This window comes from Podarcis tiliguerta (genome assembly GCF_965153285.1).
Source record: "Podarcis tiliguerta genome assembly, chromosome: 5".
Classification (NCBI taxonomy): Eukaryota; Metazoa; Chordata; class Lepidosauria; order Squamata; family Lacertidae; genus Podarcis; species Podarcis tiliguerta.
The window spans coordinates 42,436,420-42,450,992 of record NC_139538.1 but is presented as its reverse complement, the minus strand read 5'-3'; the positions used below and the strand labels follow the sequence as shown (position 1 = coordinate 42,450,992).

At 42.6% G+C, this 14,573-nt stretch overlaps 1 protein-coding gene across 12 annotated transcripts in view; it reads left to right on the top strand.

Moving 5' to 3' along the window:
• BTRC (beta-transducin repeat containing E3 ubiquitin protein ligase) overlaps nt 1-14,573 on the top strand; it is a 121,747-nt gene that overhangs the window by 86,538 nt on the left and 20,636 nt on the right. For all 12 annotated transcript variants that reach the window (XM_083443820.1, XM_083443824.1, XM_083443822.1 and 9 more), the window contains 2 exons: nt 10,406-10,637; nt 13,701-13,887. In XM_083443820.1, coding sequence (XP_083299946.1) covers nt 10,406-10,637; nt 13,701-13,887 — 419 coding nt within the window. The remainder of the gene's footprint in view (nt 1-10,405; nt 10,638-13,700; nt 13,888-14,573) is intronic.

Here is a 14,573-nt window from a genome sequence, read left to right as displayed (position 1 = left end):
AAAGAAAGTTCTGGAAACGTAGTGATCTTGCTTAGTGTCCTTAACAATGTAGAGAGAACCAAACAGAAATCAATCCTGAATTTTACATCTGTCCCTTTAAGTCAGTGTAAATTCTGTAGTGCAGAAAGCATATAGACTGCAATGCCAAAGACTTTGGATTATGATCCTGGGTGTGCTTTAAAGCACTGATGAGCGGAGTTGCCATCTCATGATACCCTTAGAACTTAGTTTTCCAAACTGAGTTTTTAAAATGTGTATTTTAAGAGAAATAGCTTGGTTAATTTCAGATCCACACCAAATCTGCACCCCACTCTGCTGCCACGAAGTAAGTAATGGGAAGAGGGAGAAGTCGGCCTTTTCTGACTCTGATTACAATTCAAGTCTTCAAAAACTGGGGGAGGAGGCCATGGCCCTGTTGAGAATGCTACTTGCTTTGGGAGTACCAATTTCATAGTCCAAACTGGATCATTACAAAGTTCAGCAGTGTAATTAATATAAAGCTTCTACTTAGTTGTAAACAAGTATGTTTTTATTTGTTGTAGTAACCATTTTGTATGTGTCCCTTGTTGAGGAAATGTATGACTTGAAATCTGGAGACGTAATTTAAATGTGTTCCACTCTGCAGATCCATTCTGCAGATGAAAATAATGCAGGTTACGTAGTGTAGTAAGTATGTTGATACAGTTTTCAGTAGTGTGCCCCCCTTTATTGAATTGTATCAGATAAAATAAACATACTGCAATATAGTACACAAAGAAGAAGGGACAAAACCTGATTTCCTGCTGCAGAAATTAGGAACGCCAGGTTTAGCTACTACTGCAGTGGTGATTCTTTATGAATATTTTTACTTTCCCCCTAAAAAGTGAATGTCTGCCGTCCATTCCTGGAGGGATATAGTGCTGCCCTCCATACCATCCTGGAGTTCTTCCTATCTATGAGCCTTTGTTGCAGCATTCTTTCCATTGGCAGTTTATTTATTATTATTATTTTATATATCACCCTTCCTCCTGCAGGATTCCAGGGCCGCTAACAACAAGAAGAAGATAAGAAACATAGTAGAACAATTATTATAATAACCAAATCTGTATCGATAATTAAAACATTAACCAGTGTGCAATAAAGCTTTCCCTTTTAGTTTCCAATTCAGTTATGTTCCAAAGGCCTTGCTAAAGAAATATGTTTTTAATTAACAAAGTCAATCAAATTTCATTTGGGAGCTTCACAGATTGGGGTGCCACGGACAGGAAGGCCCTGCTCCGTGTTATTGCCCTATGGGCCATGCCCATGGACAGCAACACAGGCTGGGACTCTCTCCTGTTCTTTACAGGCTGGCAGGTGTTGAGGAAGGCATTCCTTTCAGTTGTTGTTGTTGTTTAGTCATTTAGTCGTGTCCGACTCTTCGTGACCCCATGGACCAGAGCATGCCAGGCACTCCTTTCAGTACTGGGTCCCAAGTCATCTAGAACTTGGTACATCATCAACAATACATTGGATTGCACTTGGTGAATTTGCTCTTTCCCTTCTCACTGCCCCACATAATAGCCGGACAGCAGTATCTTGCACTACCTGTGGTTTCTGGAGCCATGCATTGCAATAGTCCAACCAAGAGCATGCATTCTTGATACCAAGGTGTTCTAGTTCGGAATAATCATAACTGGTGAAACATTGTAAACCAGAGTTTCCTTGTTGTAGTCAGTCACATTGTATCCTGTTGCTCTTTCCAGTCGTTTCATTGCTAGATTATCTAATGTCGCACTCCCTGCAACCCTTTCAGTTGGGTTCCAAAGTCTTGCAGTGGGAGGGATGCCGGATTCTCCCCACCACTGCTGTCCCAAATAGCATGAACCATCCAATCTGCTGCCATTCAGTACTGATCATACTGTTAATACACAGGAAAGGCCCTGGACTCTGGTATTTTCAGTTACCATGACTTCCCTGCACTGAAACCTGTTGCTATGGTTGTGCCACTGCCTCCTGTTCCCTTGCTGCAGTGTTCAAATGCCCCCTCTAGGATGATCAGCCCCCTTTGTTTGTATGCCAGCTAACCTACTCAGTGCAGTTGATACTTTGGTTGCCAAACCACAAAGCGGTGTTTAGGTCTGACTGCATTTCAGTACCGTATTGTCTTTCTTCCACCACCACCAAGTCTCTCTGCCCTTGCCTGTTCTCCTCCTTCTGCCTTTGCTTAGGTAATGTCCCCAATGCTTTTAACTTCACAGCAAAGTTAGAACGCTACGCAGGAAGTTAACTGCCTCGAGTCTTTTAAATTTAAGTAACACACACCAAATAATAAGCTGTTGGTTGCGGTTTTTTGTTTTGTTTCTGTTTTGTTGGTGTGGGTATTTTTTTTTCCTGCCTGCAAAGAAACATAAACACAGCTCTCATTCTGGCAGGTTTTTACTGTCAGAGTTTCTCCTATTATATTTATCTTACAATTTGCCAGGGGGTGAAGTTATTAAGTTTTAGCAGCAGCCATCGATCAAGTTCACAAGTTAACACGATAAAGGCTCTGTGCCGCTCCGATCCGGGAAAATGATGATCCTCACTCGGTAATTAACTAAATGAGAAAGTTAAATCTTACTTGAGAGCTGGGAGAGATGCAAGAGAGGTGTTTGTCAGTTTCTCAGTGGAAATTAGAAGCAGTTTTTTTGCAATTCCCTAAGCTGCTGCTCTGTCATATTTTACATAAGCACTGGGAAAACGTCTTGTAATTAGTGCTGTCATGGAGGATTTTTTTTTGCTGAAGGATGTTGGAATAATTCATTAGATTATCAAGAAAGGCTTGTGTCCTGAAATGATTAGCACAGTGAAATTTAAACCATTAACGATAACAAGTTTAGAGCTTGCTGCAGTGCAGAGGCACCCGGGGTATGTCTGTGCCTATTTCAATCATTTCTTATAATTAAACATTATGTCCTCTCCCCCTCCCCTCCCCAATTCTCTTCACTTGGGCCCAACCAAAAATTCTGTTAAGGTGGCTCTGGAAAGATCAGCATGTTTACCAGCAAAGAACAGAGGCAGCTATAGATGAGGAGTGCAGGGGAGGGTTGGATGAATCTGTTTGACCCTGATGCTGACATTGAGGGACAAATACTGCCAAATCTTAATTGGGTCTCAAAGCTAGCACTGGGTGCTGCAGTCGGCTTCCCTGTGGTGGTGATGATGGCAATAACACTTAGCATTTGCATAGATAGCCGTCCTGCCCTGACATTGTGTAAGAGCCTTACAACACCTGAGTCCCAGGCCTTCTGCTGATCTTCCGTATGTGCTGGCGGCAAAAGTCAACTGCATCCATGCAAACAAGCTTGACCTTGCCTAGTTGAACGCTATGGCTACAGAGCAGGGTGGAAAACGGAAGGCAAAAGATGAGCGCAAGCAAATAGTGTGGAATGGGAAGGTGGGTGAAGGGGCCATTGCTCAGCATATGCTGTGCATATGGCAGATCCTAAGCTCAATTCCTGGCATCTCCATTTGGAAGGATCAGGGAAAAGATGATGGGAAAGACCTCCATCTGAGACATGGGAGATCCATTGCCAGTCAGAGTAGACAGTACTGGACTACTTGGACATATGGTTCAACCTGCTATAAGGCAGCATCATATATTCTGTAGCAAATCCGTACTCTCCCAGGCATGCAAAGCTGAACTGTGTGATGAACATTTGTTTTGAGGACACACACTGTTACTATTTGGTTACCTGAGAGACCTAGAAAAGGTGTTCCTCATCTGCACTATAGGCTGCGCTAGTCAACAGTGTCAGCAACTGAATCTTAACCAAATCATAGTGCTCCGTGAGACAGACCAAATGCAAAGGAAGTGTAGACTAGAGTCCCTCAGTGTACTCAGAAGTGACTAGTTAAATGGAATGCATATAAAGAAGTACATATAAAAAAGATTCTTCTCCATAGCCGCCTCTGGTGGCCAGAAGTAAATCATTCTCCAGTACAAAAAAACCTCTCGGGGGAAACCTATAGACAATTGTGCAATATGGGAACAGGTTATTTCCCAGGCTCCGAAGCTCTAAGCTGTTGGCAGATGTATACAGTGAGGGGGAAAGTATTTGATCCCCTGTTAAATTTGCCCATTTGCCCTCTGACAAAGAAATGATCAGTCCATAATTTTAATGGTAGGTTTATTGTAGCTGTGAGAGACAGAATAACAGGAAGACCCCCAGAAACCCACACCATCCTCACTGGGCAACGGAGGATCCTCCACATGCGGCTGCGGCAACGTGATGGGTGCCTTCTTGTCACCCCTGCAGACATGGCACCCACGGCGCACCCCCACCCCCGTTGCGACGCCACTGGATGTAGTATGGGTTTATTTAAGTAAGCTGCCCACAGATAAGTTGCATCACACCAATTCCCATTACACACCCTGTATGCCTAATAGGGAAACATTTGGCCCTAATCCTTCCCATCAAGTGCTGGCTAACATCTAGTTGGTACAGCTGTTGGCTGAGGCTGAGGGATGCGGGTGGCCCTGTGGTCTAAACCACTGAGCCTCTTGGGCTTGCCGATCAGAAGGTCGACGGTTCGAATCCCCACGACGGGGTGAGTTCCCGTTGTTCGGTCCCAGCTCCTGCCAACCTAGCAGTTCAAAAGCATGCCAAAAGTGCAAGTAGATAAATAGGTACCGCTCCGGCAGGAAGGTAAACAGCGATTCCGTGCGCTGCTCTGGTTGCGCCAGAAGCGGCTTAGTCATGCTTGCCACATGAGCCAGAAAAACTGTCAGCAGACAAACATTGGCTCCCTCGGCCTGTAAAGCAAGATGAGCATCACAACCCCAGAGTCGTCTGTGACTGGACTTAACTGTCAAGGAGGGTCCTTTACCTCTATCTTTTTACAGCTGTTGGCAACAATTGGGTAAACCTGTTAAGCTCATGGAAATGCTTCTGCACATCCAACAAAGTTTCAATTCATACTTTTCACTACCTAGGCTTCATTGCAAATGGTGTTTGAAGGTTTCCTGAGTTCAAAAAGCAGTTTTTAATATGGGTGACAGCTTTTCTGAGGAAAGAACCATTGCATCAGAGTGGGAGAAACACGTCCTTCTCTGGACCTTGACCAAGGATTGCATCTTTAATGCTTATGATACTGGGACAGAAAATTTTTACCAAATGACGTTTTAGTTTAGTGATACAACAGGACATTAGAACATATGTCTTCCTCAAAAGTTTCGGCATATTGGGTTTATCCTTTTTCCCCTTAGCCTTTGCTTCATTGTACCTACTGTACAACCACCACATTAACTGTTTTACCTAAAGGATCTTGTAATAGACAGCTCAGCAGAAACATTGTGTGCCCTCGTTGAGATCAATAGAATGCCCTTGTGTTCAGGACTGTTCAATTGATCTTCAGAAGACACCACTGAGACACTCAAATAAAGCAAAGCTGCATTTTGTTGAGTTAAATTCTAAGAAGAATATATGACCATGGCAAGATGCTGCTCATAGTCCTAGTAGTTTTTCTCACATCAGAAATTGAAGCTAGGCTAGGTTAGAGTAACCAATTTTTTTGAGGTTCTGGAGATGTGTCTATTGAAAAGTGAAGGAAATTCCATATGGATTACACAGACAGAATGTCCCGAAGCCCCCTTCCCATCCCCCCTTCTCTTCCATCTGCAGTTCTTCTCTCCATACGTTTTCTAGTAGCCGTGTTTGCATCCTGGGACAGGCCATGTGAGACAATGGCAGGGCCAGCCACTAGCAGGAGGCAGAGGGTAGTAAAACCTCCATGGCTGTCATTTGACATCCATTGGTAAGGACATAGGGACTCCTCCCCCTCAAGCATAACTTGGAGCAATTGTGTATTCTTTACACCCCATCACTAGTTGTCACAGCTTTGGAAAATGTGTGGAATGAAACACAGGTGGGGAAGGGGCCAGCATTCCTACCTCTGCTCTTTCAAACAGCTAGATGATGATGATTTATTTATTTATACCCCACCCAAGTCACTCTGGGTGGCTCCCAACAGAATATTAAAAACACGATAAAATATCAAACATTAAAAAATTCCCTAAACAGGAACATCATCTCATTTTCCATGTGAATGGGCAGACCTGCTTTTACAATCATGAATTTGCCAGTATCACATATAGTTTGGACCTGACAATCAAGCTTCCCTCTTCTTTCTTTAGTGAGGATGCAGGTGTTCGGTATACCCAATATTGCAGGAGTTATTTTCTCCTAGTGGAATACGGAATAGTTTTGTCAGGATTTTGAGATTGCTAGTCATCAGTGGGTTTCTAAGAAATCACTACTTGATTCTAGGTTTTTGTTGTTTTACTAGACTTCGACAGATGCTTCAAAATATTTTAATTGAATGCTTTAGAACGGGGGGGGGGAGGGGAGCTGTGCTTTTACAGCTTTGTGGAGATTAAAGGACATGCAATGAAGTTTATATGTATAGGAGTAGGGATGTTTTTTTTGTAGTCATAAAGGGTTATACTGCCTAGAAATTACATAGCACCTTCCATAAACTAAGTCAGAGAGGGTTGAAATGACTTGCCCAAAGCCACAAACTGAACAGCCTGGAACCAAATGGGATATTTTCAGTTTCAGACTGCCTCCCTCCGGCATGCATACTCACACATACATTCCCTCCCATATAATAATTATTTCCTTCCATCATCTCATTCTCAGTACTGTGCAGCAAAGTATGCTACAATTCAATTGGTGAGTTTGATTTGAAGTCATAGAAGGAAACTGCACATTGGAGTAAGGAAGGAGGAGCAAGAGAAGCGCTGGGACAGAAAATGGGGGGTCTATGGGTGAAGGAAATATATACTCAAAAGAATTTTGTTAACAAGGCTCAAGTATTGCCACTCTGTGATAATCCTTACACATGCAAGGCATATCATGTTTTTTCACTAGTGAACCTGTACCGACTGTTTTGGCTTATTCACAAGTTCTGTGGAACTGCATGTTGGAAGTAACAGCACTGCTATTTCCTGTGGGACTGTGGAGAAGGGCCATAACTCAGTGGTAAAACAACCTGGACAGCTGCTGGAGTCAGTGTAGGCAGTATTGATCTAGATGCATGAATGGCCTGACTCAGTATTAAAGCAGCTGCTTGTGTTCCTAAGCTGCTGTTTGCTTACTTGCTTATCCTGGGGGAAAGAAAGTGTTGCCTTCTGGAAGGAGCGCACCACTGCAAAAGAGGTAGGGATGAGTAAAAGTGGCTTGTGAATTTCTCACCTATCCCAACCAACCAAAATTGTAAGGTGCTTAAACATTGTATAAATCCTAAAAACAGTTCAGACAACTCAACAGAAATGCAAAACCATTCCAGCAGCCTATGAGCCAAACTCAAACAAGTCTCCTTCTGGCTCAGACAAAAACTTGAGGGGAGGAGACGTCACTCAAAGAGCTGGTGTCCTTTGCTTCAGGACCTTCCAGACATCAGAGAGCACAGCTCCATTGCAGCTCTCACTGCCCAGTAGGAGCCAGCAGTCACAGAACTAGGCAGTGGTTCCTTTAGAAAAAGAAATCGCCTCGGGGAGAGCAGGGTTAAAGACAGGTTCAGTCCCACCAGGAGACCTCAGGTTGTTGCTGAGACAAACAGCACTCCTTGGGTGAGTTCCAGCCACATCCTGCCACTCTGATTTGTCCAGGGTCCTGGCAGATGGTGTTCTGTCTTGCCTGTTGTGCTCATGCATAGCCGTCTTGATAGTGCTCTCTCAAACTAGGCTTGCCCCACCAGTTGTGACTCCGCTGTTCTAGACATGAAGAGCTGACCTTTCCAGTAAGTGCCACTGCTTTGACCTGGCCTTCCTGGGATCACTGAGACATGCTAGGACAGGACAAACAATTCAGAGTAACTGCTTAAATAAATAGTATTTGAAAGCCACTGAGAGGTCCAGGAGAATCAAAAGGGTCACACTCCCCTGTCTTCTGCCTGTGGTAGTCAAACCAGGTGAAGAAGGCAGTTTCAGTTCCCAAACTGGGTCAAGATCCAAATCCAAAATGGGGTTAGATAATCCAGGAATTTGCTACCATCTGTTAAGATATATCATCTAAAGAGGGAAGAACAGCAACTAGTTGATATGCTAACAAATTATATACGGTGTCTCCAACCACCACCTTCAAGGCAGTCAAAGCCACTCCCTTTCTCTATTTGGTTAAAAATAGATCAGTGCATTCAGCTGGAATGCACAAGAAATCCACAGATGGTTTTGATGAAACAAAATTGTCTTCATATTTAGCCCACCTTGTACACATGGGAAGGAAATATATCATCTGAAACATGCTGGATTCCTATGATTTCCAGTAATTTAAGGCTGGGGTAACCAACGTGGTATCCATTAGATGTTGTTGAATTACAAATCCCATCATCCCCAGCCACCATGGCCAATAATGAAAGATGTTGAGATAACTTCATTTGAGCTATCTCTATTTTTATAACTATATATTTTAAATCTATGTAAAATAGTTGCCAGCGTTGTAGAAACCCAGCACATTAGTATTTCGTTGAGCACTTCAGCATGGAAACAGTTTAGAAATACGGGGAATTTGGGGGTTATCATCTCAGGATGTTTGATGGTATAGACTGGTTCTCAGAGGTCACCCTTGCATCCTGACTTGTAACATTGCTTCTTATGCAGATTGGTGATTTGGCTCACTTGTGTTCAAAATTCAAAGACAATGTTTTTTCTGAGAAGGGAGTAGGCAAAAAGGCAGAAGGTAATGATTTTAAAAACATGCTGGATGAAGACAGCCTGCTGTAAGATTGGCTGTGCAGCAAATGAAATGGGAAATGAAATGAGGTCAGGCTTATAAAATACACCATTTATCAACTATCTAAATCTTAATCCAGCGTTTCATTGGTTTTCTCGTTCTGCAAACAACTGAACTGCTGTGAAAACAGCCACAGAATCCCTCCAGGCCAGTGTTCAATAGAGTCCAACCTTCATGCTTTAATGCTAGGCTATCGCCAACAACATTTGTGCATGGAGAAACCCAGCACTTCTGCACCAAGGAGCTATGTTTTATCATTTCCATAAAGACTGTTGAGGCCTCAATAGAGAGCGAGAATCCAATTTTGTTTATGATGTTTCTTGGTTTGCCAACCAAATATTTTGCTTGTCGGTCAATTGCTGAAGGAGCATTAGCAATCAATCATAGGTATGATTGTTCTGCATGGCGTAGAATCTGTCTGTGTAGCATACGGATCCTAGTGGTATATGAAAAAATATGTAAGATCTGTTTTCATTCTAACCCTCAATCTGCAAAAAAAACCACACAAAAACAACAACACACATCCTTTATTTTCATATGGTACCGTATATTAGAAAAACAAGAAGTATTTCCAGAAGACTGACATTTGGGCATAAGGGTGAGGCTTCTAGTTCTCAGGGTGCAAGTCTTTATGTATAAAGGACACTGAGCTTTGTGTCCATCTATATTCTTTCCACACTCAGCCATGTAAAACCAATAACTTGGTTCGCCTGATCAAATGCTGCAATTCAGATTAGAGCCCAGCAGTTGCACAGGGAACTGTTTGGTCCTATGAGTTTACTCTTCAGTGCAGTGCCTTTACAAGATCAAGATTGGACTATTGGGTTATTTCTTTTTATCACCATGCATAACAGTCTGTAACAAGTCATGCACTATTCTTTAATGGACTATTACAAATATGTCTAATAACAAATGTGCACTATCTAAACTTCTGATGGCCTGAACTTCTTGGAAGTCTTCAAGACATGCACACTTGTCCTCCCTAGATGTGTTTCAGTCTATTGGAAGGAAATGTCTGAGACAACATATGCTAAAGGACCAGTTTGGTAGTGTTGGAACAACATGGAACGTCATAGGATGTCCTCCATAGCAGCAAGATACTGTTACTTCAATCTAGTTAAATTTGTTAACAAAACATTTGAATTGGCCCTCCTCCTTAAAACTATCATAGAAGAGGTTCATACTTTTTATCCGTCCCTGAAATTTGTCTTTGAGGAGCCGGTTTCATGGTGAGTATCTAACACTATAAAACCAGAAGGTCAAAACACATAGTTTTATAAAATGTTATTTTTAAAGTTTCACTACTGTATGTTCATAGTTTTTGAATACGACATATTTGTTTCATACTCTACATGATGCTGAACAGCAGCATTGGGGAATTTCCTCCCCTCTTTTGTATCTTATATGTTTTTTTACAATTTTAGTAGCAGTCCAGAATGGACTTTTTAAAAAGGTTTTAGATGTGAAGCATCAGACAGGCATGTATTAGTGCACTAAAGTGGCTGGACACTTGCAGAAGTTTAGACTGTATAACATGTAATTAGGAGCTGGATGGATTTGTTTGTTCCATCACATGGGTAGGTTTATGTGTAATGTATTGTCTTCTAAGGATGTCAAATTCTGTGCCCTGAAAAATTCAGTGTTGTACATTTTCTTCTTTTCTTCCATAGACAAAACTTGCCAATGGCACTTCAAGCATGATTGTGCCAAAGCAAAGGAAGCTATCTGCAAGCTATGAGAAGGAGAAGGAGCTCTGTATCAAGTATTTTGAGCAGTGGTCAGAGTCCGACCAAGTGGAATTTGTGGAACATCTCATCTCCCAGATGTGTCATTATCAGCACGGGCACATCAACTCATACCTCAAACCTATGTTACAGAGAGACTTCATCACGGCACTACCAGGTAGTCTGAAAAGCTATTGGCAAACACACAGACTTTGCAGGCTTCAAAAATGTGTAAAAAGACCTTGACTTCTCTCGAACGGCCTTCTTCAGTAGCAGGGTGTTCTGTCCCTGGAGTCCTAGAAAGGAGTTGCCATTTGAGGATATGTCACCTATCATAAAATGTATGCTGTCATGGTTTTCCCCCCCTAGGTGCACTTGTGATGTTTGGTTAGTTGCCTTTAATTTACTGGGGGCACATAACAGTTAACAGGATTTGGACTTTATGATCATAGAAATTAGCAGGGTCTTGGGAAGGGGGTCATCAAGTTCGTGTAATTTCTGTACAGCATATTATTTCCTATGCAACATGTTCAGTTCAGTCTAGAACAGGGGTAGTCAACCTTTTTTATACCCACTGCTCACTAATGCATCTTTCACTTGATGACCAGTGCTCGATGGAAGAAGGATTCAGCTTGTGCCGTAGAACCCCCTACCGCCCACCTAGAATCCTGAAATGCCCACTAGTGGGCAGTAGGGACCAGGTTGACAACCCCTGGCCTAGAAGCTCCTGGGTGAGGGAAGTAAAACAGAAGTCCTCCTTGCCATCTAGAAGGGATTCCTCCCACCCTAAATTGTGGTGTAAAAAAAAGATGCTCTATAGAAGGTGGTGGTTGTCATGTTCTATCAGTTACACTGTACCTGCCACATATGCTCATAGGTAAAGTTTTGACATTTCTTCTTGTCAATGGAAGAATTCTTTGCCTGGAATTTTGCCCAATTTATTTAGCTTTAACATAGTGAATGATGAAAATCTAAAGCCTTAACATCACAGTTTATATTTAAGTATATTCTTCAATAGCTTTTGGCGTTGGAGAAATAATCTGTATCTAGCACTGCCTCACTGTGGCAAATGGAACACTGGGCCGTGGTGAGCCCAAACTTGGGACTAACATGGAGAAGCAAACTGATGTGCCTTCACCTCCCATTTTCAGGTTGGAGGTGGATATTGGAGGCAGAAGCTTATGGGCTTATCTCTGCGCCCAAGGGGTGTTACAAACTTGGAGCCACTGTTGGACACAGAGGCAGATCAAATCAGGATGCCTCTGCCTTCAGCTGTAGATGAAGCGGGAAAGTGGAGGCCCATCAGCTTGTCTCTGTGCCTGAGCTTTTAGCGCCCAAGGAACACACTGGAAATCAACCTTCTGTCGTAACAATGAGCTGTGGGCAAGCAGGAGCTTACTTGCTGCCCCACCCCAGCTCCAAACTCAGAGCTGAAAAAAGGAGCAGATTCTCTCCTAACATTGTGCTGCATTCGAGATGTAGCAGAAATAAGGGACAGCACCCCACTCCTTTGGAAAAGGTGGTAACAGCAAAAAAATTGTTTGGTCTGTTGAGTATTTCTTTTACTTGCTGAAGTTTGTCTTGTCTGTCAAGTGGAATTATGCTGCTTGGTTTATTTTTCATTTTAGGAAAACTCTGCCTCCGCATCTAGGAGTGTTGGGGTTGAAAGAGTTGTCTCTTAGAAATCACATTTCTTTATAAAATTACTTTTCATGAATTTGTCCTGAGAATATGGAGGGAGAAAAACTACTTTGATACATGAGAAGCTCATTATGAGGTCTTCTGCTTGTCAGCAGCAAAGTCTTGGTACAGCGTGTCCTCTGTAAATCCTGATCAGAATCATCTGATAGGCATCTCACTCTACATCGTCCGCTTAAATGTAAGACATGTGACCCCAGCCATCCCAAAATGCATTCATGGCTTCCTACGCTCAGCCTCTGTTGTTGACAAATGAAGCTCAGTCTTTGGGGCAGCTGTAACAAGAGCAGGAAATGAAGCATTTGATCTCTCTCTGGATGTTTGGTAGCTTTTTATTTGGAGAGAAAAGTTGCCTGCTATGCTAATCTGGCATGCTTGACTCTTTCCCAAGTGAAACTGGGGATGGGGCGGATTTGATCAAGCAACTAAAGTAGCCTTGCAAATTGAACATTAATCTACCCACTCAAAAAACCCAGTAGCTCGTATTCACTAGATGCCACAAGAAATCATGGTTTACCCACAATTCCCATTGATGATCCTTCATGACTTTAGACAGAAGCATCTCTCCAGTTTGAGAGCCAGAGTCTCTCCCACAAGAGCACTTTGGTCTATGTGCATGTATTTTTTAGGTCTTCTCTGTGCTAGCTCTATGATATGAACTAGCATATATGAAAAGCATTTGTAATGTGGGAGCACTTCTGAGTTCTTGGTTCAGTTATAATATAAGCCTTAAGAATCCAATACTTTCCAACACATGGCAGAAGGATTGTAGCTCAGTGATAGAGCACATGGGTTGCATACAAAAGGTGCTAAGTTCAGTTTCTGGTATCTCCCAGGTAAGATTCTTCTCTCCCCTCCACTGTGAGTTGTAGACAGTACTGAATTAGATGGACCCAATTATGTATATGGCAACTCCCAGTGTTCCTAAAACTTTCTAGTCCTGTAGTAGTAGTAATTATTATTATTATTATTATTATTATTATTACTACTACTACTACTACTATTTATTTCCCCAGCCACTCTGGGTGGCTTCCAACAAAATATTAAAATACAGTAATCCGTCAAACATTAAAAGCTTCACCACCACCACCCTTTTTCGTAAGTGATAATTGGACCTTTTATTCCTTTCTTCTTTGCATCAAAAAGTAGCTTTCTGAGCTGGTGGAATACAAGAACAGCTGTAGTAGCAAAATGAGAAATGGTCCTAATATAGCAAGATTGGGGGGGGGTGCATCATCAAGTGAGAAAAGCCTTCCATTGAACATCCCCCTAGTGCTAAAACTCATAGAAATAGATTGGAAATGACTTCCAGGATTCTTGATCATCTCTAACACTTTCCACTTTTATCTTTAATGCTTTGCTGTTTCTTATCCATAAGAAGCTGCTGGTTTCAGAACTTCACAGGAGACTATTTTCTGCCCAGTCATCCCAGCTCTGCATTACAGGGAAGGGAATGAGCAACAGTGGGGATGAAAATGTCTGAGCAGAGATCTCTCGTGAACTCTCCAGTGCTGATTAATTGCCTATACTTTTTCCCTTCCAGCTCGCGGCCTGGATCACATCGCTGAGAATATCCTGTCGTACCTGGATGCCAAGTCTTTGTGTGCTGTTGAGCTGGTGTGCAAGGAATGGTACCGAGTGACATCTGACGGCATGCTGTGGAAGAAGCTGATTGAGAGAATGGTCCGGACAGACTCGCTGTGGAGGGGTTTGGCAGAGCGGAGAGGATGGTGAGAGCATCTTTCATGCAGTTTCCCTTGTTCAGTGAGGGAGTCGGTGCTGGTAATTTACGACTCACAGTGGTATGGTTTTTAAATGGTATGGGGCTGTATTCAACACAATGCTAAGGAGATCATTCCATCAGTGCAAGAATTTCTACTTCTCTGATGGAACGATCTTCCATCGCCTCCCATCACCTGCTCTTCTGTGGGTTCTCCAGACCCTCCAGAACAGATTTGGGGATGGCATGGGAAAGGTCCCATTGTGCTAACAGGAATCCTTGCACTGACTTAGCCTAGCAAAACAAGTAAATTGAAAACAGCTTTAGGTCATCAGTATGACAGTTCATTTTATCTGAAAATTGAAGATTGCCTTTTAAATTCTACCATTCATTCTTCATTTTTTTTCTGCGGCCGTTTTTTGGGAGTATGTATTATTTCCTAACTTGGGGCAGGTAGGCACTTCCCCTTGATCCGGAAGCAGAATCCAGTAATTTAGTTCTACCTCCAGAGATGACTGGCCAAGCTTAGTAACAGGAACAGGGGATAAGTCCTCTCATAGATCTGATACATATATATATCCAGCATATATATATTCTGCTGCTCCTCCTATTCTTCATGGCAATGGCAGTGGTGGTGGTGGCAGCCCCTCCTCTCCCCCATCAAAATTGTTTTTCCTTTACCAAAAAATGAAGGAG